The sequence below is a fragment of the Physeter macrocephalus genome, chromosome 14, assembly GCF_002837175.3.
Source record: "Physeter macrocephalus isolate SW-GA chromosome 14, ASM283717v5, whole genome shotgun sequence".
Classification (NCBI taxonomy): Eukaryota; Metazoa; Chordata; class Mammalia; order Artiodactyla; family Physeteridae; genus Physeter; species Physeter macrocephalus.
Genome location: NC_041227.1, coordinates 10558268 through 10585322, shown reverse-complemented (window position 1 = coordinate 10585322; position 27055 = coordinate 10558268). Strand labels below are relative to the sequence as shown.

General features: G+C 42.6%; 3 protein-coding genes and 1 long non-coding RNA gene across 10 annotated transcripts in view; 2 read left to right on the top strand and 2 right to left on the bottom strand.

Moving 5' to 3' along the window:
• Window positions 1–5966, bottom strand: part of ADNP (activity dependent neuroprotector homeobox) — a 35850-nt gene extending 29884 nt beyond the window's left edge. The window contains exon 1 of one of the 3 annotated variants that reach the window (XM_055090808.1): window positions 5907–5966. The gene's annotated coding sequence lies outside the window, so the exon portion shown is untranslated. Of the gene's footprint in view, window positions 1–712; window positions 833–5906 lie in introns of those variants that run through there. The other 2 variants (XM_024128405.1, XM_028499491.2) reach the window with 2 other exon arrangements.
• On the top strand, window positions 507–20616 carry LOC102974004 (uncharacterized). 5 transcript variants are annotated; one of them, XR_008619395.1, is made up of 5 exons: window positions 507–612; window positions 1659–1736; window positions 5555–5685; window positions 14093–14185; window positions 15109–20616. It is a non-coding gene; the product is annotated as an uncharacterized lncRNA (long non-coding RNA). The 5 variants fall into 5 exon arrangements; XR_003683057.2 differs by having other exon boundaries at window positions 5555–5740; XR_002892463.3 differs by lacking the exon at window positions 14093–14185 and having other exon boundaries at window positions 508–612; window positions 5555–5740; window positions 15109–20615.
• On the bottom strand, window positions 4441–24097 carry DPM1 (dolichyl-phosphate mannosyltransferase subunit 1, catalytic). The gene is made up of 9 exons (XM_007128028.4): window positions 23892–24097; window positions 20654–20753; window positions 15681–15714; window positions 13832–13908; window positions 13722–13747; window positions 11810–11905; window positions 8452–8520; window positions 5907–6021; window positions 4441–5008 (listed from the first exon to the last, which is right to left on the bottom strand). Exons 1-9 carry the CDS (start codon window positions 24050–24052, stop codon window positions 4904–4906), a joined length of 783 nt encoding a protein of 260 aa, XP_007128090.1. The 5' UTR covers window positions 24053–24097; the 3' UTR covers window positions 4441–4903.
• A 275-nt stretch (window positions 24098–24372) lies between these two features.
• Window positions 24373–26731, top strand: MOCS3 (molybdenum cofactor synthesis 3). Its single transcript, XM_007128025.4, has one exon. The coding sequence runs from the start codon at window positions 24374–24376 to the stop codon at window positions 25739–25741; it is 1368 nt and encodes a 455-aa protein (XP_007128087.2). The 5' UTR covers window position 24373; the 3' UTR covers window positions 25742–26731.
• The last annotated feature ends 324 nt before the right edge of the window (window positions 26732–27055 follow it).

The following is a 27055-nucleotide window of genomic DNA, read 5'->3' as shown; positions in this document are numbered from 1 at the left end:
AAAGGGTGCTCAAAGAACTACTCCCCATTCATTGCACACACACACACAAAAAGGAAAAAATCTTTCGCAGCTTTCTGGATTTCCATTTTTTACCATCTTACTGCAAAGTTGGGGCTCAGAATGCTCGCAAGAGGTCGTGCTGACCAGGCAGCTGCGATTGAGAAAAGGGGGTGGTGGAGGACTCCGTGGTCGGGATAGGAGGGGAGCTGGCTTGTTGGGGAGGAAGGATTGCACAGGGGAGGCAAAGACTTTCACTCCGTGCCATGCATGCTCCCCGCCCCCCAATCTATTCCCCCCTCCCCCGACTAAAGGTGGGTAGACCTGGCAGAAGGCTCGTCCCAGGGATTGGGGGTGTGCGTGGGGGGCTCATTTTGGGCGGGGGGCGGGAGGAAGGGATTAGTTCCAGGGATGGGAGAAGCTCGATTCTTGCTGGGGGCGGGGTGGAGGAAGATGCCACTAGCCGCAAAAGCTCCGGCGGCCAGGGCGGCTGCTGGCCTCCGCGGGCTCACGGGGCGGGGAAGGGGGGTCGGGCTGCAGGAGGAGGCGCCCGGACCGCGGAGCAAGAGCCCGGGTAGCGGTCCGCGCCGGGGCGGGCGCTCCGTCAGCACCGGAGTATGCAAAGGAGCGTGTGCGGCCGGAGAGCCGGCGGTCTCAACAATAATGCGCCCGCGGGGCCGGCCGTGGGTCCGCGCGCGGCGGCCGCCGGGCTTACCTTGACTCGGCCTCGAGGCGCGCGCGGGGCCGGCGTGCTCGGGGGCCGGGCGGCGGCGGCGGGCGGATGGCGGCGGCACGGCGCTGGCGGCGGCGAGGGCGCGCCCGGGGCCTCGTCGCGCTCCGGCTCGGCGGCCTCGGCGGGGGCCGGCTCGCGCCGCGGCCGGGGCTGGTGCCGGGGGGGGGGGGGGTCCCCGCGCGGGCGGCGGCGGCAGCGTCGTCGAGCGGTGCAGACAAAGGAGGGGCGGAGGGAGGAGACGGAGGGTGTGGGAGAGGCGGCTTCACCGGCGCGGGCAGGCGGGCGGCGACGGCCGCGCTCCTCTCACTCCTCAGCAGCGGGGACCGAGAGAGGGAGCTGTGTCTGAGGAGACGCCAAAATCCCCCTTAGCGCTGCCCGCGGGAGGGGGAGGGGGCACAAGATGGCGGCGGTCGGGGGGGGGCGGGCGAGGGCGCGCCCGGGGCCTCGTCGCGCTCCGGCTCGGCGGCCTCGGCGGGGTCCGGCTCGCGCCGCGGCCGCGGCTGCTGCCGGGGGGCGCGGCGGGCGCAGCAGAGCGGCGGGCGGCGGCGGCGGCGCGAGCGGCTCCCTCCAGTCCCCGCGCGGGCGGCGGCGGCAGCGTCGTCGAGCGGTGCAGACAAAGGAGGGGCGGAGGGAGGAGACGGAGGGTGTGGGAGAGGCGGCTTCACCGGCGCGGGCAGGCGGGCGGCGACGGCCGCGCTCCTCTCACTCCTCAGCAGCGGGGACCGAGAGAGGGAGCTGTGTCTGAGGAGACGCCAAAATCCCCCTTAGCGCTGCCCGCGGGAGGGGGAGGGGGCACAAGATGGCGGCGGTCGGGGGGGGCGGGAGTTCAGTTCATGGATCCCGGCGGGCGGCGGAGGGGAGACCGGGCCGGCGGAGGCGGCGGCAGCAACGGGCGGGGGAGGGGGGCTGATCCCGCGTCTCCCCTCAGCAGACAATACAAGCGCCTCGGAGCGAGTCCCCGAACCTGCCCTAGCCAAAATGGCGGCCGAGAAAGAGCGGAAGTGACGTAAGTACCTCATTAGCATAAGAGGACTCATTGTCCAGCTAACTGGGGGGGTGCAGTGGGGGACTGTACCCTTTCCCCCCCATAGACAACTCTTACTCCCACCCGTGTTTGCTCCTAACTTTTTCTGAGGGAGGGTGGCACCAGCACCCCCACCCCCACCTAAGGGACATTATATAATCCCCACTGAGGGGGAGCTCTCGCGAGAACCAAGAGGATTTGCCATTGACCCACTAGGAGGCGCCGCGGATAATGGCCGCAGTGCGCCTCCATGGCCCGTGTGCACGGCGGGCGCCTTCCTCTGGCCACAGCGCCGGCGGCGGAGGCATAAGCAGAGGGCCGCAGCACGCGCTGCACTCAGTCAGGTGGCCGCGCTGGGGATCCCTGCGCGGGCCCAGCTGGGCCTGGACTACATCTGGTGGGAGGGGGCGTGCGCGCAGCCCCGCGGCTCCACGTGCTGGGAAGCCCGCGCTCTCGGGCTGGGCGGCAGCCGGAAAGGCAGACACACCTGGCCGGTCATGCCCGACACCTCCTGCTTTAAATGAGGTGTGAGGGCCTCGTGCTTCACACACCGACTTGAGATGAGACCCAACCCCATGGATGCTTGACCCCTTGGCGGGTGGGGTGCGCTATTCAGTGGACAGGCCTGCGTTTTACAGAAGGCCAGCTGTTGCCCTGGGACTGGACATTCTTCCGAAATCAGTGATGGACTCTTCTCTTTGGCCTGAAGAAAACAAGTGGGATCCCTAGCGTTTGAGGCCACTGGGCTAGTGAAGCCCAAGGATGAGAAATGATGTTGCCAGTGGGCCTCCACAAGATCCTTAAAAACCACAGACTGTAGTCCCAAGCCTTTTACTGCTCCCACAATTTGGACAGCATAGGACACAACGTGGGCCTTTGTAAATTTAGGTCAACCCCAACCAACACATTGTCTTCTCAACATTCTTGAACCCACCTTTTATAGTTGAGTGCATATGAGTGTCTATCACTGGCTAGACGTACTTAAAAGTAATAAATGTCAATTGTGAAGGATTAACCAAACCTGTTAAGATGTGCTCTGTACATCTTACACTTATCTTTTGCTGTTTCTCTAAATTTCATGTTAAAATAATTTCAAACCATACGTAACATCCCCCCAAAATCTGACTTTACTGAAAACAGAACAAACTGTGGTTACATATAGCTCAATGTCTAAGGCTTCAGTTAGCAGGTTTAACAAGCTGTTTCATCCAACACAGTATTCCATTAATTTCTGAAATTGTGATAAACTATATCTTTAAAAGCCAAATCAGTATTTCAAGGGAAAACAGCTGAAAAAAGTTGTAAAAAGGAGGAGGGGACCCAAAACATTCAATTTAGAGAAACAAAGATGAAGAAGCTAATTCCATGTGGCAGAAGACAGGCAAGAACTAATATGAAATAAGCAAAATAATTTTAAATTTAGTTTTCCTTAGATATACTTAGATTTCATACAGAGATAATACCAATACAAAGGGAGAACATCTGGATTTCATCCTTGGCCCCATTTACAAAGTAAAAAGGGATGCTGGATTCACATGTAAATGTTTAAAAAGATTTTACAGTGTTTAAGTCACCAGATTTACTACAAAAATGCATCTAAATAGTCCAGATTCTCTTCTAAATAACTTCCAAATGGTGAAAGTTTTCACTGCTCAAATAATTTACTGTAAATAATGATAGTGTTGTAATGACTGTGGGAATAAGAACCAAAAGACTAAAAAAGGCAAAAGGTGCCTACTCCAGTGAGGTCTGGGAAGACAATATTTTATAGTGGGCTTTCTGAGGCGGCTATTTTAATCTCTGCTCCACATAGTTGACAATGAAAATTTAACTTTGGGTTCAGACGAGAAAGAATCTAAACCAAAAAAAACTTATTTTACATCGGTGGTAATAAATTTTATAGCTGTTATTAGTGATGAGAGAAGTCACTTCCCCAAGGAAGAGGGGTCCACAGTGGGCTAGCTGTTCAGCTCTGCATAAAAGGGAAACAGAATAGTAGAGGCCCTTATTGGAATGTGTCCTATGGATTCAACTATGGGAATAGGTAATGTTCAAAACGACACCAAAGGTTTTATATACTCTGGTATTCATTTCTGGTAGGATGTTAGAAATGCAAATGGAAAAATCAGACTTTAAATTTCTTTAGCAGCCAAATTAAGCCAGGAAAATGCAGTAATAGGAATACTGTTCACTAAATATGCTTATTAAATGACTTAGAGACGCCCCTTCCTTTTACTTGCAAAGGAAAGTCAATTTGATCTTAAGCTTATTTGCTCAAAGTATGCCTTACTCAAAATTTTAAAAGACACTGCGTGATCTAAAAGCTGTGCTATACTTGGAAATTAATCTTTTTTGCAATACCCACTTAAGGTGGGTAAATAGAATATTTGTGAGGGCTTTACTGAACATTTCAACTGGCAGAACGGTTTTCTCAACAGAAGAGCTATAGGGGATTTAGTCATATTACTAAAGATGTATGCTTTGTTAAGGGTCCTGAAATAACATGAAAAATATTTTGAGGAAAAAAAACATAGTTGTTTAAAAATTACTACAGCTGGGAATTCCCTGGTGGTCCAGGGGTTAGGACTTGGCGCTTTCACTGCCGGGGGCCCGGGTTCGACCCCTAGTTGGGGAACTAGGATCCCACAAGCTGCGAAGCACAGCCAAGAAAAAAAAAAGGTCGGGGGGGCAGAGGTGTGTATTTCTTTTTTAGTTCATGTAGAAACAGCCATGTATTATATGTATATTTCATGAATATAATTAGCACTCCTCTTACTTCTGACATGTATAAGGTATGAATCCAGAGCTATGAATACAGTTTTTATAAAGAATATTTCAAAATCTTCCCCATGTAAGAAATCCTGCATTTGCATACGCTAATGAAAGCATTATTTTTATGCAAAAATTTCATATACATTTATTTATAGGTCTTCGTACAGCAAAATGTAAACGAAAATTGAGAACACTGCTCATTTTTCTAATTTAATTTGACATATAAAATGGAGTTTCTCAGGAAAAAAGGTTTGCATGAAATTTACCTTACCTTATGATTTATGTTCTAAGAGTACATTTTATAAAAATCAGCAACCAGGCTTCTTTTATGTTTAAATTGAAATGAACATGATTAAGTATAAATGAATAACTTTCTTTTATGTAGTAGCAAAGAGAGTCAATAGTCCTTTCAAGAAAGAGACTATTTCATTTCCTCCCAACTTGGATTCACCATAAACACGATCCACAAATGATATTGGAACCTAGTTAAAAAAATATATGTTAAGTGAGTCTTCAAAAATATTTGAAAGGAAGCATAGCAGGCATACAACAATTACTCATACAATAGAAACGAGATTAGTCCGCTGATAGCAAGTCCTTCAAGGTAAATCCAAATTATGGGATTCTTACAGTAACTGTGTGCACCTCCAAGTCTTCAAAATTAAACATGCATTTTACTATCTAAAAATAGGTCATCTAGCCAAAGCTACAACTGTTTTGAAAAGCATTGATCCTGAATATTAAGTTGGTTTACTCAAGCTTCCAAGAAAAATTATATGCCCGAAGTAAAATGGCCTTTCACCTAATTTTTTTCAGTAGTCCATCAAATTTAGCTATCACTGTTTTAGCACTAAGTTAAAAATCTTATAACTTCCACAACAGTAGTAACATTCTAGTTAGCTATTTTCTTGCTCTGAATAAGAAAATTATTAAACGAGGAGAGTCTTCCCTAAGAACTTACTAGCTGGCTGTAAATATTACAAATCCCCTCTGCTCCCCCAATTCCTGCCCTTTTCATTTACTCATAGGCAACAGGCAAAAGGGATTCACCACGCATTTCTAAGTAGGGTGGCTGATGGCTGAGACAAGGGGAAAAGCAGCAGACTCATCCCATAATGCTGAGTGGTCAGAAGAAAGGGAAAGGAGGAAGAAGATACCGGTAACTTTTATTTATTTAAAAGGGAATGCTGCCTTCTGTTATGCTTTAAATCTTGGTAAGTCAAATATATTAATTTTAAAGAAATGTGAATTTTCACCCTTTTGCATGGACACCTGGAAGCCTTCCACATTTATTTAGTAGTTTATGAAAATTAACCTTTTTATGATAAAAAGTAACCCTATTGTTTCTTTATGAGGAGTATAACACACTATTTACCATACCTCGCCAACAGTATAATTCAGCTGCCTCGCCCGAACAATCATCTCCATCTGGAAGACGTAGCCTTTAGAAACACATTTTTCTATTAATTTTTGTAAAACTTCTTTTCGGTATAACCTGTAAGAAATTAAAATGTATATGAACACCTGGATATACATGCCTACATGTATCCTGACCTTTCAAAAAGTTCACTGGTATTTATAAAACCTTAAACTTTCACCAGCCATTTGTATATAGAAAAGTTGTCACAGTTGATGATTATGATACATTTGTTCTGAACTGGAAAGGCCATAAAAATATTTGGTAAATAATTTGGGACGATTTTGAAAATGAATTCTTAGTATCTTTTAGAGAATTATCTTCCTATCACACTATCAGAAATTTTAAAAATATGGTGATAATGTGAATCATGTGGAGCAGAACCCCCCCATCATTTGTAGTTTTTAAATTTTTCTTAAAATTTACTTTTAAAGCTGAAAGGGGAGAAACTGTTTCAAATACTGGAACACCAGAGTTGACAGATGATGAAGCAACAATATAAACTAGATAACAAGAAAGAAGTAGTTAACAGGCATTTCCTCATAAATGTCTATGAAGTTCCTATTTCCTGAGATCTAAATAAATTCCTGAGATAAACTAAGTCCCTCTAGGATGAGCTTGGTTAAGCTAGGTTAAGACAGGAAGTAGGGATCACAGGATGAGGCAATCCTGGTGGGAATCAGCTATCAGCAACTGAGGTCACAGTTAGACACTTAAACTGGGCAAATGCACATCCTAACTTTAGATGGACTGCAGGCCAAAGGCAAAGCTCATCAGATTTACACAGAAAGACAGGAGCTGGGAAGTCCTATGGGTGAACTCAATCACGTTCTTCGGGAGCTCCCTATTTTCAGAGTCACTGAGGTTAAAAAACAAAAAAACCCCCTGAGCCTCAGTGAGGAGAAAGGCAGCAATTTCTACCTCTTTCTTCTTGCTGTTTTTGTTTTTGAGAAAGCTAGGTGAGGCAGTAACCTTGTTCTCTTGGTAGTTAAAGCCACCTGGATCTATAATGCCAGAGGGTTTTATACCTGGAACTCACATATTTTCTCAGGCTTCCTTTCAGGTTACCCCACCTTTTGGTTTTTCAAGCTTTTAGGTGGCTATAGGCTAAAGCAGAGTCCTTAGAGGAACCTGAGGGGGATTAGTGGTATGCACTCCTTTACCCACACAGTCTCCATCAGAACTCAAAAGAATAAGTCTGGAATAAATGTGAAGAAAGGAGATTCTGATGGTAGTAATATTCATTCAATAACAAATGTTTATTGAGGAACCTACTGTGTTTCAGGCACCTTTTCATGTTTTGGGATTTTAGCAGTAGAAACTAAGGATATATGTCAAATGATGTTAAGTAGGGGAGGGAAGTCTGGGGATTATGGGAAGAACTATGATGGTGGGATAATGGAATAATGTTTCAGCAGTACCTTTAAAACTAGGATTAGGCTACGAATTCTTTCGCTGTAAGAGTCACTTTATTCCCATAAGAGTCACTTTGTAAGATTTATTTCTCTTCATTGCCACCCGTCTCCTCCACCACAATATATATTTTTTTTAATTACAATCTTTTTTTTTCCTCTGGAAATCAGAGATCTTTATAACACATTATTCATTTGCCTTGAAGTGTGGAACTGAAGGGATGTATTTATGGGGTCCCTGTCTATCTTTTATACACCAAATTGTGCTTTCAAAATAATTTACATTTTAATTCTAGAGAGGTTTCATTTTCATTATCTGACCTCTGATTTGTGATGGCTCCTCTCTTCACTTTTGACTCTGTCTTACTATCTCTGAACTACTATCCAACAGACTTGCAGTTGCACTAATGGTACTAGTTAACCTTCAACAGCCAGCTCCTAATTTGTGTGTTTGTGTGTTCTAATGAAGTATGAAAGAATTAACATTATTTAATGGACAGAAGCAAATACCAAGTAATATAAAGTATTAACCAATGCATGGGTCTGGGCCTTAAAGCAGATGAACAGAAATTTTATAGTTTCAGAGATAATACACACACCCCCAGAAACAAACAAAAATAAAAATACCCCAAGGACCTAGAAGGAGGCTTTGCTCCATTTAAACAAGAATTTTTTTTTAATAAAAAACATGGAGAATAAAGAAACTGAAAAGGCTCTATATAAATATTAAAGATTTTAAACTATTCTGTGGACAATGCTATAAACTGCAGAAAATTACTGGAAGAGGCACTGTTTTTGAAGCCCATCTCAGTAATGTTCTGAGTGAGCAGACCGTGGTCACCCCAGGCCCCTCAAGGGCTGAGCAGTGATACTAATGTTAACAAGCACACTAACCTGTCGTCCATGCTCTTTAAAAAGTACAATATTTTCCCTTAAGATGCTTAGGCTTCATTAGCAGCTTCTAAGCAACTTCAGTCTGTCTTTTTTAGCGTTCCAGAACAAAAATGGGATAGAAACGAAAAATATTTCTTTAAGTCATTATAAAGCAAGAAATTGTAAATAGTAGAAAACACACAATCACAGGTTTTCACTGTACCTGAAACTTCCTGTTAAATCAGATGCTCCTGGTCTCAGCAAGATCTGAGTTATAAAATTGGCCCCACGGCTGCCAAATAAAAGATTTTCTTTATAAAATACAATTTCTAAACAAAAGAAATACACCCAAAAGTAGAGTGCTAAAAATGCTACACTAATTTCATAAATGCAACACTATTTCACAAAAATGTTAATTCTATGGAACAAACAAATTATTTGTCAGTGAAAGGAGATCTGGTAGTTCTCATTTTTCAGAAAATAGGGATTTTTATTCTTGGAATGTGACATGTAGAGGTGACCATAAAACACTCATTCTTCCAAACTCTAGGTGAGTACGGTAATAGATTTTTAACTTAACTCGCCTATTTGCCAACAGTCATGATTTAGAATTACAAACATCTGTCAAGACAGCAAGAGTGATCTATCAGGGATCTGGAGTTTCTTTTTCAGATTCAGATCACCAAGTGATGGCAGTTGTCAACTGGGTAATAGGTCAGTTTGCATTAAAATGGCTTTTTTTTTTTTTTTTTTTTAAAGGTGTGCAGGTGGGAGAGGGTTTTGGTTTTTGGCAATCTCTGGAAATTGACCAAAAGTTCCATTCTGAGACTTTCTTAGTCTGCTTGGGCTTCTACAACAAAATACCATAGACTGGGTGGCTTAAACAACAGATATTCAATTCTCACAGTTCTGGAGGCTGAAAAGTGCAAGATCAAGGTGCTGTAGACTTGGTTCCTGGTGAGGATCCTGTTCCTAGCCTACACATGGTGCCTTCTTGCTGTGTGCTCAAATGGAGAGGGGCTGAGGGTGGGGGTAGGAGGAGAAAGGCCAAGCTTTCTTGGTTTCTTTTTGAAAGGGCACTAATCCCACCAAAAGTGCCCCATACTCAGGACCTCATCTAAACCTAATTACCTCTTCAAAACCCCACTTCCAAATACCAACACTCCCTTCGTAAGGTACTTTATTTAACACATGAATTCTAGCAGAAACATTCAGTCCATAACAATGACTTTAGGATCTGTGCTTCAAACACAACTAAGTATCAATCAACTATAATCTATTACTGACTAATAGCTATTATTAACATTTCAAAAAGATGTGAAGTACACTTGGAAAAAATGACTTTGGTACTGCAGCTATATTTTAGTGGGCTCAGATTATTTTAGAGTGTTCAGATTCAGAAAAAAGGTGGGGTTTTTTTTTTTGGCGGGGGTTCGGAGGGCAGCAGGGGAAGCAGCCAGGAGAAAACAGTTTCTCTCCAAAGCCAGGGTAACCATCAAGGCACTCCTTAGGAGTGTTTCTTTCTTCCTTCCTTCCTTCTCCTTCCCCTCCCTTCCCCGTGCCACACAGCATGTGGGATCTTAGTTCCCTGACCAGGGATCAAACCCAAGCCCCCCGCATTGGAAGCCCAGAGTCTTGACCACTAGGACTGCCAGGCAAGTCCCAGGAGTGTCTATTTCATATAAATAACATGGTTAGGGATATAGCTGGCATAATGGCTAACAGAAACATTTTCCCATTCAGTTTGCTTCTAATAGCTACAAAAAAATTCCAGGACATAGTTTACCCACCAAAATGGGTGTAATCAAAGGAATGTGAGTGTGTATGTATTTATGTGCATGTATATATTTGTACATCTATTTAAGGTAATGCATTTTAAAATTGGGGTCTTTTAATTAAAATGCAGCAAGAGTCAGACAGACTTGGGTTCAAATTCTGGTTCTGGACCATACAATGAGACCTTGAGCAAGTGATACAGACTCTTTCTCAGGAGTTTATACTATAAAGTCAGTGCAGACATTAACAACTAATGACAGATACAACTCAATACAACTAAATGATCCAACTAAACGTTGTAAATTGTCTCTGACTGGGACTCCCTGATTTTAAATAATAGCTTTAATGACCAAATTCAGAGAGGCCTGAGAGATCACTGATTTGTTGCTCTCAACCTTGGCTGCACAACAGAAGCATCTGGGAGCCTGTGAAAAATACTGATGCTCTTGCACCACCTCTGGAGATCCATTCAAATGGTCTGCAGTATGTGTGTGCACAAGAAAGGGAAGACAAACAGGGAGCAGTTGTGTATAATTTTCCCCCTACATGACTTCAATGCTCAGCAGGATTGAAAACCACTGATTTATCTGACCCTTTCATTTCACTGAAGACTGAGGCTCTTACATGTTTTAAATACTTGCCCAAGGTTTAACAGTTAAGAGGCAAAAGTAACATTAACCTAACAGAATCTTCAATAGGAATGAAGTGGGTGATAAAAAATACTATCAGTAAGAATTTATATAAAGTTATGTTGTTACACAAAAAGCAGTAAGCTATATAGATCCTTTAGAGATAGAAACACATCTTCCCAACAACCTAGGTGCCATAGATTAAATATGGTCAAAAATTCTTTGTGAGTCTTCCCATCAAGAGGTGGATTCTATTTCCCCACCCCTTGATTATGGGCTTGCTTTGACCAAAAATTAATTTGGTGTTAGCCCCAGAGCTTAGGACTCAAGAGTCCTTGCAGTTGCAGCCCTGGTACTTTTGGGTGCTGCCCTTAGGATGCCATGTAAAGAAGCTGATCTAGCTTCCCAGGTAAGCGGCCACACGCAGGAGAACTGAGATGGCCCAGCCAACAACCAGTACCAACTGCCAAACATACGAATGAGGCCATCTTGGAGCCTCCAGCTGAAGGAAACTGCATGAGCGAGCCCAGGTGAAGTCAGCAGAGGAAACAGTAGCCAAACCAAAGAATTGTGAGAAATAATAAATTGTTGCTGTAAGTCACTCAGTTTTGGGATTGTTTGTTACACTGTAATAGAAAACTGAAACAGTTTGTTTTATTTCCATCTTATCATGAGGAAAGTAAAGCCTAGAAAAGGTAAAATATGCAAGGGGACACAAGTAATTAAAAGACACAATCAGGATTTTAACCCAGGTCTGCCTCCAAAGCCTCACTACTTTATGCTGCTTAGTAAAAGCTGAAATCATTAAGTATCTTATTGAAAAATATATATGGAAAAAATTACATATTTAGTCCCAAAATATAGATGAATAGTTCACTTAAGTCAAAGCTGAAGGTCCAGCAGAACAAACTGTGCTGAATTAGACAATTTCTATGAAAGGTTCAAAGGTTTATGCAGATTTTTCCCAAGTGAAAAACATCCAAAATAAAATACTCTAACACAGGAAAAATTGTGGGTAAGAAGCTATCTGGGAATACTTTCTGGAAGTTACAATCTGATCCCACAAGCTCCAAGGCAGCATGGTAATTTAATCCAAATACCTGTTAAAAACATATTTCTAGTAGTTACACTAAAAAAAAAAAAAACCAGAGAAATCACGGGCACATACATATATACCTGATTATTTTCCTTTTCAAATCCCAGCCATATACACCTCCATTTCCTTTGTAGCGAGTTCCAGAGACAATGTCAAAATTACCCTCCTTTTGCTTCCTGCAGAAAAAAATAAATTAGCTGGCAATTAGAAAAAGCTGTTGAGCTTTCAACATAATTGCTAAAGCAAAGCTTATGAGTATTTTTAATTCTAACAGATATCACCAGAAATTACTTTCCAAAAAGGCTGTAGTAACTCCTACTTCCTCCAGCAATATCCATGTTCATTTTCTATCATCTTATTGGTGCTGGATGTATTGTTCTATAGGTCTTTAATTTTGAAAAACTAATAGTAACACACGGTTATTTTAACTGCATTTCCCTGACTACATCCCAGGGTGAGTATCTTCTCTTAGGTTTATTAGCCATTTGGATTTCTTCTACACATGGCCTGCTTGTATCTTTCACCCATTTTCTACTCCACTGGTTCTACTGCCTTATCAGGTCAAATGAGCTTTTGTGTATTGGTGATCTAAGCAGAGAAGGTATTTCTGAGGTAACTTTTATGCAGAGATCAAACAAGGAGAAGTAGTTGGCCATTAAGGAGCAGTGAAAGAGCACTTCAGGCAAGGGGGAGGGGCACAAGATGAGTTCAGAATGCAAGGCAGGAGCCACATCACGAGTGGTTTGAGGGGCAAGTAAAGGAGTGTGGATTTTTCCCCATGTGTTCACAGGAACTCCTGGAAGTGCTCTAAATAGGTGAGTGCCATGATCTGATTCTGTTTTTGTGTATTTAGCTTACATTCAGAACAGCTTCCAAATTCTTATTCTGAGAGGTGTCATGGTCTCTTGGGTTTTCTAAAAATATAGTTACATTACCTGCAAATAAATGTAATTTTGTATCCTTTATCAATATACACTAAATTCTTATGTTACAACATTAAAATCTCCATGTTTAATGATAGGTGGTACGCCTATAATCATTGATGAGTATATTGGAAATGACTCAACATTTCACCATTTAGTAAGACCTTTGTGGGGAAATTCCTTGGTGGTCCAGTGGTTAGGACTCTGCTGAGGGCCTGGATTAAATCCCTGGTCAGGGAACTAAGATCCTGTAAGCCGCGCAGTGAGGCCAAAAAAAAAACAAAAACAAAAACAAGAACAAAAAGTAAGACCTTTGTGTTAGGACCAGGTTGTCTTCAGTATGTTTAAGTGGTTTCCTTCTATTTCTACAGTAAAATTTTAATTATAAATGGCTAGCGAATTTTACAAAATACTCTTTAGCATCTACAGACTTAATCACACTTCTTTTTTCTTTTTAAAAAATATTTATTTATTTATTTGGCTGTGCCAGGTCCTAGTTGCAGCACACAGGCTCCTTAGTTGCAGCCGGCAGGCTCCTTAGTTGTGGCATGCAAACGCTAAGTTGCGGCACGCATGTGGGATCTAGTTCCCTGACCAGGGATCCAACCCGGGCCCCCTGCATTGGGAGTGCGGGGTCTTAGCCACTGCACCACCAGGGAAGTCCCCAGTCATGCTGCTTTCTTTGTTAATGTGATAAATGAATTTTTTTTGACCGATTCCTGATTTTGGCATTCCTGGAATAAACCCCAGCTATTCACAGTGTTTTACCCTTATGATGCAGGGCTTAATTCCATTTAACAGGGAAGCTGCTTTTCATATTTTTCTATAGTCTGTGAGAATTAGGTAATAAAGGAATTACCTGTTGATTACTCCTCTCAGGGCTCCTAAAATATATCATTTAGTCACATAACTAAATATTCACATGTCTCAAAGCTATACCTTGGTTTTATTTTTGATAGCAAACTTAAAACAGCATGGGTATTTTTAATGACTGAAAAATGAAAATAAGTACAAAATCAATATAAGATAAATGATTTGAATAATTATTTCAAATATTAGAAATACCTACCTAATGAATTCAGGAATAAATTTTGGCTGAAATTTAGAAAGAATAAAGAGTAAGTCAGTAAAACAGGCTAAGACTATCATAAATAGCCTCTAAAGAAACATACCACTCACATGGTGTGAGAGATCAGCATCCATAATGATTATGTAGTTTCCTGTGGCATGTTTCACCCCATGAATATACGCAGTTCCTAAAAATGAAAATATTTATATCCATTAAAGGAAATCACCAGAAATGCTTAGGTATGTATCTGAACAGGGAAGAAATTGCTAAGCACCTCTGAAAAGCATACATTAGTCCTCTAAAGTCCTATTTATTATTCTCCATCAAAAACATCTCTCAATTTCATTCTTTCGTCTCCAATTTCACTTTAGTCCTGGGCACCACCTTCTGATGCCTGGATCCCTACCTAACCAGTCTCTCTGCTTCTGCTCAGCCCATCACCCCTGTCCCACAAAAGCTACACGGTGAGCGTCTTCTACACTGTAAGCCTGGTACACTAGAGCCCTGTATCTGGGGCCAAAGATGCAACTAGCAATTACTTAGCCACCCTCATGCCTAAAAATTCCTCGGGGACTTGGCAGGTAAGGGTGACTGGTCAGGAACAGGATGTGGGAATTCCTGCATTCTCTAGCCCCAAATCACCAGTTTCTTATTAGAAAGGCAGAACTCTTCTGACTTCTTTTATTAAGAAGTGACTATCCAGGGACTTCCCTGATGGCGCAGTGGTTAAGACTCCACGCTCCCAACACAGGGGGCCCGGGTACGATCTCTGGTCAGGGAACTAGATACCACACACATGCTGCAACGAAGGAGCCTGCAAACCGCAACTAAGGAGCTGGCGAGCCACAACTAAGGAGCCTGCCTGCTGCAACTAAGAGCCAACCAGATAAATAAATTAATTAATTTTTTAAAAAAGTGACTATCCACAGCTTTTTGGATTTCCACTGACGGGTTAGTAATTCTTGGTGGCTTTCATGGCAGTTTCAAGATTATTTCAATCCCAAAGAACCTTCTGGATTCAGATATTCAGAACATTTGGTCATGCCATGAAACTGAGGGTCTTCAGGACAGCAGACACTCAATTTTCAAGAACTGTGCTTCCTCCATGCTCCCCCAATTTTTCAGTAAAATTATACCACTTTTCAACATAAAGCAGCTGTGACCAACAACAGAAATAAAGGCATTCAAGATTTTCATCTCAGAATGACTGACCTCATCTGAGCTTTTCTATAACCCCTTACATTTTAAAGCTGGAAAAGCTTCCTTTTTAAAAAATAAACACCTTTTAAAACTTGTAACTTCAAGAACTGTTCAAAAGACTTACAGCTAAGGGAGTGTGCTGGTCTAAATGTTTGCCCTTAGATCCCGTCTCTGTTCTATATTGCAGGGTACTCTATTTGTTTTCTTGTCAACTGGTTTCCAAACAGCTTTGGGAGGCACAGGAAGAAGGAAGATCTCAAGGAGAAGGGGAGAAGCCCAAGTGTCCTCCCCTTTACTCTGCCTCCCAGCGTGGACCGGATTCCACCCATGACTCCCGCTCCTGCCAAGCATCCCTCACTCCACCATCCTAGCTCCCCTGGGCAGCCCAGGTTCCCGGCTCTAAAAACACCATCTCCTCCATTGCTGCTCCGGCTCAGGAGCGGTAGTGAGCGCCAGCTGCTACTAATCTCTGAGTAGCCCCACTGTTCCATTTAGCTTCTCAGCAATTCCTTCACCTGTGTAACCAGATTCTCTGTATTAAGTTCCCTATATTGAAAGAATTACAGTGGTTTCTGTTTTCCTAAGTGGGCTTTGCCTCATACAGGCAATTCAAGTTAAACCATCTGAATATCATTAAGATCATTAAAAACCATCACAGGAGGTCACTGTATTTTGGCCCTGTTCCAAACTGGGGAAATACACACTGGATAATCTTACCAAGGCAAGGAGCAGGCATGAGGGGTGAGAGGTTCTACTTACCTAGTCCCAACTTTTGCTCCCGTGGTCTTAGAAGCTGTAAGAATAAGAAATGGCATTTTAACACAAATAATTGAAAATCTAATAAAAACTCTTTCTTAATAAGTTCTCACTCATTTTAACAGAAATACAGCTGCATTTATTAGACCTTAAAGCAGAATATGCTTAACATTTTTTGCCAAAGTAAAAAAAGCATTTAGTAACAAATCAAAGAATTTAATAGCTTCCAAGGAAAAGTAACATTCTTTCACCCAAACCCCACAGACCAAATCTTAAACTCCGCCCCTCGCCGCACCCCAGAGCTATCCACCAAAAAAACCATTTTTTTAATGTCTATTACTTCATTTATCATTTTAAGCAATATCTATTGATTCCTTCCTAGGAAAACTGAGTATTTAACTCACTTATTCTATACCTTTTTGGAATATTTGATAGCCATGCTTGTTTTCTCAATTCCCTTTGTGATTTTAAATGTTGATACTCCATCCACTTATCTTGACTCTATGCTTGGATGACCTCATCTTATTCTCTATTGGTCCAATGACATGATTTCAGGTTATATTCCAAAGAAGATTAAATTCTTTCTCCTTACAGTTTGTCAATTAGTCTTTCTACACTTCTTGCTTCATATATAAACACTGACTTACTTGTTATTTCCTTTTTTCTCTAAATTTCTGGAAAAGTAGAATGCCAAGGTTTTGACGCTAAGTTTCTGAGGTAGGGGGCTCAAGTAGACTCACTACTGAGCATTTCTTATCCTCCCCCTCCCCCAACCCCCGGCACTTGCCAGTGTGTAAGCAGGTTGCCTCAGACTGCAATCTCCAAAGTATTTGCAGTTTAATTTAAGCAGGATAGATTTTCTTTTTCTTTCTTTTTTTTTAAACTACACACAAGCTGCTATAGGTCTAGGGGAGGAACAAAGATGATAAAATACATTCCTACCCCATGAGTTTTTATATAGAGGAGAACTAGACATTCAATCAATCATCTATAATAATTACAATTCACTGAACAAAATCAAACCAGACATGTCAGGTTTTATTTGATTTTGTGCTTGACAGTTACTGACAAAATACTGACCTCATCTGGTATTTGCCCTGAAAAAGCAAATCCTTTAAAGTTCATCTTAGATTTTCTATAACACTATGTTTTAGCTAAAAAAACTTTTTTTTCAAACAAAGGATAATTTTGTTATTTATAATTTTCAGAACGTTCAAAAGTTTATATAAAATACAAACCACGTTACATAGATAGGGTACCATGGAGCAGTTAAAAGAATGAGGTAATCTGGTGACAAAAGATGACCAAGGTATAATTAAAGAGTAACAGAATGACACAGGAAGACTGCATTTATGTTTAAAAACAAAAACACACATATAAAACCACATTACCTGGTTCTATAGATGTAGACACACACACACACACACACACACACACACACACGTGCACAAAAAGGTGTGGGGTAACATCTACCAAAATGTGGACTGGGATGCAGATCAAGAAATGCTCATCAGAGGCCAATTCAGTTTTACTGGTAATATTTACATTTGACAAGAATATACTTGCTTACTTCTTATGTAATAAAAAGTTCAAATTGTTTCATCTCCTGTGCTTTACTTTCAGACCGCTAATTCCACCCCTCTCCTTTTTTTCCCTCCTCACATCAGTATGATTGCTTTTTCTTACATGAGGCAGGATGGCTTAGTAGATGACTATGGAAACCCCCTGCTAATTTGCTGTGTGACCCCGGGGCAGCAATGGGCACACAGAGCTCACCTCACTCAGCCATCATCAGAAGACGCTGTGAATTCACAGAAAGTGCGTGTAAGGGTAAAGGGCACATACCCTGAAGAATGCTTACCACAACTGCTTAGAAAATATCATATGACACTATGATTTGTTTGACAAAAAACTTACTTTGTAAAAATCTTTATCGTAGAAAATCTTGATGACACTTCAGAAAACTATATCAATTTCCACTAGGATCAACACCATTTGAGTGGACCTGTTTTACCATACTCTCGAAAACGGGTTGGGAGAAAGAATAAAAATAAATCTTCAGCCAAGAAAAGGCTAATCGTACTCTCCTATTTTGCAATTCTTATCAGTGAGGCTCATATTTTTTTCATTTTTTTTTTCACTTTTGACCATCTGTAGTTCTTGTTTTTATGAATATTTATTTCTGTACATTTGATTAGGATACTGATCTCTTTGTCAGAGATAATATGTTGGTATTTGGGGATGAACCAAATATTCTTAAGTAGTCAAATCTCTCAATCCTATAGATATGCCTGACATTTTAAAAGTAATGAATGTGTTACACTTCATTATCAAAACAATTTTTAAAAATACTAAACTATAAATAATGACAAAATATAGATGAGTCTATCTGATCTCAAGTTGGGGGATGAAACAAGCCATGTACATCAAACATAATAGAAGCCCCTCTAAATCTCGTATCTCCCCGCCCTGTGATCACTGTTAACAGTTCAGAATATGTGCCTCCAATTTTTCTATGGTCCCACTCCTGCCATTTATTAATTACCTATGTACCCTTGGAAAGTCACTTAACCTCTAGTCTGTTTCCTCACCTCAAGAGTTAAATTTTTTTTTTCTTTAGATTTTTTTCTAAAATATTCATTTCAGCCAGTTTGAAAGGCTAACAAAGCATCTGTGAATATTTTATCTGAGGTACTGTAAGGTGGTTCCTAATTTTTCCCCCAACTAAATATATATATGTCACCTAAAAAGCAAGCAAGTGCCCTCCCTGGTATAGCTTGTTATTGGCACGTGCGCACACGAACACATGTAATTTTCTAGTTTAAATGACCTAAAAGTGATAAAATAATGAATGAATATATAGGGAATGTCCCTGATACCACACGGAAATCATGATAGTAAATGCTATTTTTTCCTCATTATTTTAAATTTTATTGGATTGATGGGAAAAGTGGAACGCTCTGAAGACCATGTTATTTTAGAATTTGAGGAGATCAATTCATCAGGCATTCCTTAAGATCAATCATACCTCAAGGCTGAGGTTCTATGACAAAAGTATTCAAAACACTGTTAGGTTGATGTTCCCAGATTAAATGGAAGTGCATAATGAGAGTATTCTATACATTATGTGAATCAGTAGCCCTGGCCCAGAACTTAATAAAAACCGAGGAACTGTTGGCCAAAAATATGAACCTAGCATTATCGGAAGTCACTGCTAGAAGGATGAAAATCTCAGTTTTTATCTCCTCTGTACACTTGTACATCTGGAGACATTCAGACAGGACTGAGGTGTGCTAGTTCTGTGAATTGCTCATCTGTGAGATGGAAAGAACCTTGAGTACAGGATAGATTTACCATGTATATAAGAGTAACACATTTCTTTAAATGCTTCTCACCAACTAAGATCTCCTCCAACTGCATAGAAATTATTTCATTATTGGGACTAATCAAGAATATCTGGACCCAGAGCCTATTCTTTTTTTTTTTAATTTTATTTATTTATTTATGGCTATGTTGGGTCTTCGTTTCTGTGCAAGGGCTTTCTCTAGTTGCGGCAAATGGGGGCCACTCTTCATCGCGGTACGCGGGCCTCTCACTATCGCGGCCTCTCTTGTTGTGGAGCACAGGCTCCAGACGTGCAGGCTCAGTAATTGTGGCTCACGGGCCTAGTTGCTCCGCGGCATGTGGGATCTTCCCAGACCAGGGCTCGAATCCGTGTCCCCTGCATTGGCAGGCAGATTCTCAACCACTGCGCCACCAGGGAAGCCCGAGCCTATTCTTTATGATGCTTAATTGCCATTTCTTGAAATGCAAATATCAATAAAGGTTCTCCAAGAGACTTCTTCGTTCCTTTTTATGGCTGAGCAATATTCCATTGAATATATATGTACTGCATCTTCTTTATCCATTCCTCTGTTGACTGACATTTAGATTGCTTCCATGTCCTGGCTATTCCAAGAGACTTCTTTATTCCTATACCAATCGTTCTCTGTTGGGAAGAGGGGACAATTTTGCCCACAAAGGGAGGGACACTTGATGTTATCCAGAGGTATTTTTGGTTGCCACACTGAGGAGGCGGGCTGCTGCTGCATCTCGTGGGTAGAGTCCAGGGATGATGCTAAACATCCTACAACATACACGACAGTCCCTCACAGCAAAGACCTATCAGGTCCCAAGGTCAGTAGTGCTGAGATTGAGAAATTCTGGTCTATACAAATTACAAAATACCCAAAGCCTAGAATGTGTTTTCTAATTAAATCTGGATTTAATGTATGCTTTTGGCCCAAGAATTAGCTGAAGTGATCTCACAAGTATGCTCCAACGTTTATAAAGCCAAAACACTGATCAAAAATAAAAACTACAAAGCTATTACAAAATGAACCCTACATCTGCCTAAGTTACTCCTGTAGAAGAACAACAGGCTTTAAGGCACAGTGGGAAAATCTAAAGTTTAAGACTCAGAAAGTCAATCTAAATACTTCCACAAGACTGTTCTACAGATAAAAATAAAAATGCCAAGTTCTCTGAAAAATCATTTGTTTCACATGAAAACAATCAGTCGCCTTTCCCAGCTACAAGCCAGCTGTAGGCAGGATTCTCTATTTAAAGTATGAGAATACCTAGAGAAGGGAGCGAGAAAGATCAAGACACACATTACTAACTGCAACCTAGCTCTATAAATATTCCTTCTCATTTCAGTACCATGCTTTAATTCTGCCCTTCAAGGAAACTGATTTGCAGAGTCAGACATAAAAACAGAGTTCATCCAAAGGCTCACTATCTTGCTGTAAACCTACCACTGACTCAAGATATCAAAGACACGTAAAACCTCAAGCACAATGAAAATGCATCTAAACCCCAAGTGTGTAAGTTGCTCTTTAACTTTTTCAGTTTCTAGACAGACTGAATTTAAGCACTGTTCATTCATCATCTTTCCCCAATATAAACATAACTGATATGATAGAAAAATGACTTACAATTTTGTCTGACCCATAGATCTTCTCCAACTGTTCAGCAACATCCCTTGTTCCATCTGGGCTTCCATCATCTATGATTATAATTTCATAGTTGAAGCCACTAAAATAAAAAAATTTAAATTTGTACTGCTTGGAGACAGTAGTCTCAAATGAAAAAATGATTTTAAAATCACTAATTCCCCCCCAGTATAAGTGGAAATTTATTGCCATGTTAAGCACCAAGGAAAACTTCAATTATCAAATGAAATAAATGTCAAATATTTACTATGTCACCTCCAAACTACGTACGTTGCTGGAAAATGCTACTATACAGTCCTGAGATGTTAAAATTCCCACAGAAAACATACTCTTTCGTTAAAAAAATTGTAGTGATCATATATATATGATAGGATATCATATAAAATTTTATACCTACTTGGGAAATGGAATTGTGGAACTTTAATATAAAGTCTTAGTTACATAAAAAATTTCAAAAATACATTTAAAGATATAAAGTCAGCTGAGTAGCTCTGGGTGATTATTCTTTTTAATTTAATCCATGAATAAATAAATCTGATTTAATTTCACCCTTAAAAAACCCACTTGAGAATGGTGACAGTCTTTTATATCACTATTTCAAACAGTTATACCCATTATCCCACACTATAAAAAAAAAAAACCAAAAACCCCAAAACCAAAAGAGCATAGCATTACAAAAGATGACAGTGCTTCAAAATTAACATCTTTTCTTGTTCCCATTAACTTCATGTGATAGTTTTTTTGTGTGTGTGTGGTATGCGGGCCTCTCACTGCTGCGGCCTCTCCCGTTGCGGAGCACAGGCTCCGGACGCCCAGGCTCAGCGGCCATGGCTCACGGGCCCAGCCGCTCCGCGGCACGCGGGATCCTCTCGGACCGGGGCACGAACCCGTGTACCCCGCATCGACAGGCGGACTCTCAACCACTGCGCCACCAGGGAAGCCCCATGTGATAGTTTTTATTCTAAAAACAAGCCAGCACAATACTTGGATGTACCTGTGATCACCGTCACATCTCTCCCCACCTCCCTTTAAAGAAAACATTCTTTTTGTTAACTTTATTGGGAAACATAAGGGGAAAGAAAAGGAGATACAGACAAACCCCCTAAACGCAACATTCTGCTTCCTCTGGTCCTGCTTGAAGAAACAAATGCGAGGAAATCAACCAGAAAACACATTCTACTGTTAAAAGCTTAAAAAAAAAAAAGTTGACCCCAGCAAACCTGGAAGAAAGCAAAACCCATCCTATCTTCTAAGAGTAGATAAGATGACTTCAGTTTCCCACAGTGCATTAAATTTGGCTCGTAAAGCCAAAAAAAGTTAAGATGTTGGACTTCCCTGGTGGCCCACTGCTTAGGACTTTGCCTTCCAGTGCAGGGGGTGCAGGTTCCATTCCTGGTCAGGGAGCTAGGATCCCACATGCCTCGTGGCCAAAAAACCAAAACAGGAAACAGAAGCAATATTGTAACAAATTCAATAAACACTTAAAAAAAAAGTTAAGATGTTAATTCTAGTTGTTGTTCTGAAAGAGATATACTTCATAAACAAATGGAGTCATTCATAAGCAAAATTACTCCCCTCTCCACTTCAAAGCACCCACACCACCTGAGGGTGAGGTAGTTAAAGGAATTAAGCTGAGCAAACTTTAGGTAATTTGACTGCCATCTTAAAAGAAAATAGTTGTTTCCGTCATTAAACTTCATTTTGATTAAAAAAATATCCACCCAGAAACTACTGAAAGATAAACTGCACTACATAAAAAAATTAAAGAAGGGAGCAAAAAATACTGTATAATCAGAAGACAAGCTGGAACAAGATCAGCTACATGACAATTTCTCTAAACCGGAAAGAGCTCGAGAAATCAAAACATAACTTAAAGAAAAAAGGGTTAAAAGCTACGGATAAAAAAACTTTGAAAGGCCGTGAATGTGAGGATAGTTATTTCATTCAAAGAATTATAATCAAAAAAGCAGGATCTTTCACCAATTAACATTTCCAACAATGTAGGTTTAATAAAGCTGGCTGGCTGGTGGGGAAACAGGCCCTCTCTGATGAATGTTGGAGAGTCCTAAGCCGGTACAATCTTTTTTGAGAGCAATTTAGCATTAACTAGCAATCTAAGCACATCTCTGTCGACTCAGCAATTCCACCACAAAGACTTTATCCACGGTATACTAGTAAAAGTAAGAATGCGTAAGGGGCACTTCTTATGTGTCAAGCACTTTTCTCAATGCTGTTAAATACGTTGTGAACAAAGTCCCTATTCTCATTTGTAAAGTTAAAGTCAAAAAAGAAAAACAGAAAAACTCGGGAAATAATCCGTGTTCATTGATATGACCCGGTTAGAAAAATTACAACACAGCCATATGATATTACCCAATTCTCACAATAATTTGCGAAGTTTGTATGTGCTGATACGGAAAGATCTTCAAAGATTTACACATGATCCCACTGGTGTAACCGTAAAACAAGTTACTTCGTACTGATACCACGATTTTCTGAAGTTTAAAAAAAACTGTATAACTCTTTCAAATTCAACTCCAAAATCTGTTTCTACAATCACATCAAACATCCACCAGCGAATCTGCCCTTCTGCCCTCTCCAGAAAGGATGTCCAGCCCAGCAGCAGCTCCCTAACCCACAGAGCCCAAACCTCATGCTTACATAAGCCCTCAGCACCCGGGCGGGAGTGAGCGGCCTCACTGAGAGTCCTGGCTCCTAACGCAGATCCTGACCACCTAGATAAAGGGAGGAGTGAGGTCAGGCTTTCAGCCTCGCAGTAATTAAAAGGGTGGCTAGGGACTTCCCTGGCGGTCCGGTGGTTAAGATTCTGAGCTCCCAACGCAGGGGACATGGGTTCGATCCCTGGTCCGGGAACTAAGATCCCATATGCTGCGGGCGCATGCCAAATATAAAATAAAACAATAAAAACAAACAAATAAAAGGGGGGCCAGCCCTTCAGAAAAAAGCGGGGTGAGTATAAGGGAGTGTATAATAAAGGAGTGTGTCACAAAACCCAAGGGCAGAGATAAGAACCCGAGACACAGAGAGAACCCGGGAAGAATCCGCCTCCTTCCTCGTAGGGTGTCTTCCTCCCCAAGGTTTCCAGCGGGAGACGGAAGAGAAGCCAGGCAGGGGGCTGCCTGTCGCAGCCAACTGCCGACACCCAGGCCGGGAAAGCCAGCTCATCTCATTCCTCTAGGAGGGCGGCCGGGCGCGCTACCTCTCGGAGAAGCTCTTCACCAGCAGCCACACAATGAGCGGTAGGTTCTCGCGCTCGTTGTAGGTGGGCAAAAGCACCGAATACTTGTCTAGTCGCGGGGTGCGCGGCTCTGGCTCCCGCGGAGACCTAGGAGACGGTCCGCTAGCTTCCCCGGAGGCCATGGCAGAACTGCGCCAGGCGCCGGAAGCGGAATGACGTCAACGCGGCGCGGGAAGAGGACGCGTCGGAATGTACCAAAGCCGGGAGGAGGGGGATAGTCCGGGTGGCGAGTTCTGGTCCTCCTAAGGCTCTCTGCGTAGTTCCATTGGAAACAGTCAGGACTTGTGACTCTTTAAAGTTGAATCTGACGGTTGCTTCATAAAAATACATATCTATTTATCACCTTTCCCCAAGCTCCATAGAGTTGTTTAGTTTATTCCAGTCGCAAGACGAAGGAAAGCCGGAAACGGAAATGCCTTTGACAGCCTCCCAAAGAGGCTGCCATGGCGGCCAGGCAGGAGGTGCTCACTTTGCAGGCTGAAGTTGCCCAGCGTGAGGAGGAGCTGAGTTCCCTGAAGCAGAGGCTGGCGGCGGCTCTTCTGGCCGAGCAGGAGTCAGAGCGGTTGGTTCCGGTGTCTCCCCTGCCGCCGAAGGCCGCCCTGTCCCGAGATGAGATTCTGCGCTACAGCCGGCAGCTCGTGCTGCCTGAGCTGGGCGTGCAGGGACAGCTGCGCCTGGCGACCGCGTCCGTGCTGGTCGTGGGCTGCGGGGGGCTCGGCTGCCCACTGGCGCAGTACCTGGCAGCGGCCGGCGTCGGCCGCCTGGGCCTTGTGGACTACGACGTAGTAGAAGGGAGCCACCTGGCCCGTCAGGTGCTGCACGGCGAGGCACTGGCCGGCCAGGCCAAGGTCTTTTCGGCCGCCGCTACACTGCGCCGTCTCAATTCGGCGGTGGAGTGCGTGCCCTACGCCCAGGCGCTTACGCCAGCCACGGCGCTAGACCTGGTCGGCCGCTATGACGTGGTGGCTGATTGCTCCGACAACGTGCCCACTCGCTACCTGGTTAACGACGCCTGTGTGCTAGCCGGCCGGCCCCTCGTGTCGGCCAGCGCCCTGCGCTTCGAGGGCCAACTCACAGTCTACCACTACGGCGGTGGGCCTTGCTATCGCTGCGTGTTTCCGCAACCACCTCCGGCGGAGACGGTGACCAGCTGCGCGGATGGCGGGGTGCTTGGTGTGGTTACCGGGGTCCTGGGCTGCCTGCAGGCGCTGGAAGTGTTGAAGATCGCTGCAGGTCTGGGCCCCTCTTACAGTGGCAGCCTGTTGCTCTTTGATGCCCTCGGAGGTCATTTCCGCTGTATTCGGCTGCGGAGGCGCAGGCCCGACTGCGCAGCTTCCGGGGAGCGGCCCACTGTGACTGATCTGCAGGACTACGAAAGCTTCTGTGGCTCCTCGGCCACCGATGAGTGCCGCTCCCTACAGTTGCTGAGCCCGGAGGAGCGAATTTCTGTCGTCGACTATAAGCGACTTCTGGATTCCGGGTCACCCCACCTGTTGCTGGACGTCAGGCCTCCAGTGGAGGTGGACCTGTGTCGGTTGCCTCACTCGCTACACATCCCTTTGAAACATTTGGAACGGAGGAATGCGGAGAGCCTGAAACTCTTGGGAGAAGCAATCCGGGAAGGGAAGCAGGGCACACAGGAAGGGGCATCTCTCCCCATTTATGTGATCTGCAAACTGGGCAATGACTCCCAGAAAGCCGTGAAGATCCTGCAGTCCTGGACAGACTTAGACTCTTTAACAGTTCGGGATGTTGTGGGAGGCCTCATGGCCTGGGCTGCCAAAATCGATGGAACGTTTCCGCAATACTGAGATGGCCGGTAGAGTCTGACCAGCGAAAGATGTGGGTTGTCATGTTACCTAAAGTCATTTTGCTTTTATGAATGTATTTGCATTTTTTTCAGTAATGTACGGAAGAGCCTGGGATTCTCCAATATCTGCGGATAGGTGGACTTCTTTTTATAAGGAGCTTTTTAATTGTAACTTACTGGGTGATGTAGCAGTTAAGGGGTTATAACACTGTTCCTCTGAACTGTCTGGTGTTTGCAGCACTTGGATGGTGTGTTGAACAGGTGGGATGGAATGTAAGTGACAGGACTTTGTGTTTTGAACTGCAGGTCATTTGCGTGTCCTGCCATTTTTTTTTTTTTTAATCTCGCAATTAAAAAGCTCTTTAAAGTTGTCCATTTCATTGCTTGGAAAGGTGTAATATACTTAACTGACTTGATCACGGATGATATAGTTAAGTTTATTGTTTACTAAGACACTCTTTGGGTGTTATTTCTAATTCAGATGATGGAACATGCCCTAGAGAAATCAGTGTTTAAAATGTAAATTGTTAAAACATTAAAATGAAAATTAGCTGGGAAGTGGTCACTCTATTAAATATTTTCAACTAATAGCCAAGTAAGATATTTACAGTCTAGCAAGATAGAAACCACCTTTGTAGCATGTCAGTTTCTTTTATAAATTGCTGATTTTTTCTTAGACTTAACTTCAGGGTCCACCTTATGTTGTACACATACAGAAATTTCTAAACTGTGTGGTTTGGCTTGCTTTGGAATCTTCAAGTCCCAGGTCCCAGCCTTCTGCCCTCCCCTGTCCTTTTGTCCCTGTCCAACCTGTTATTTTTATTTTTGTCTTTACTGTATGGCCAGAATGCCAAATACAATATTGAATTAAAGTGAAATAATGAACATTCTTCCCTCCTTTGCAGTTTCAGGTGAAGAACTTTGAATATTTGACCAATATTACTTGTTATTGCTTTACTGTAGATAAATACTCTCAGATTAAATAAATTTCTGTTTATAGTTCTACATTTTTATGTGCTTTTTGTCTTCCGTTAATGTTGTGAATTACATTTTTTTTTATTGTGGCAAAAAAAAAACCCCCGCGTAACATAAAATTCACCCTCCTGACAGTCGCCACATGTACAATACAATATTGTCAGCTCCGTGCACATGCTGGGCACCAGATTCCAGAAGCCTCCATCCGGCATGACTGAGACTTCATACCCTCTGAACAGCTCCCCATCTCTCCCCTTTAATTTAGCTTTTCTATTTTGATTTAATCTATTCCAGTGTTTTAGGGCAGTATAAAATGTTGGTGTTTTTATGTTTGTGTACT

Coding starts and splice junctions, on each gene's coding strand:
- DPM1 (XM_007128028.4), bottom strand. CDS start 24,052: ATGGCCTCCGGGGAAGCTAGCGGACCGTCTCCTAGGTCTCCGCGGGAG. Junction 20,754..23,891: donor GTGAAGAGCTTCTCCGAGAG/GTAGCGCGCCCG, acceptor TTTTTATTTTAG/TGGCTTCAACTATGAAATTA. Junction 11,906..13,721: donor TTTATTCCTGAATTCATTAG/GTAGGTATTTCT, acceptor TTTTTTCTGCAG/GAAGCAAAAGGAGGGTAATT.
- MOCS3 (XM_007128025.4), top strand. CDS start 24,374: ATGGCGGCCAGGCAGGAGGTGCTCACTTTGCAGGCTGAAGTTGCCCAG.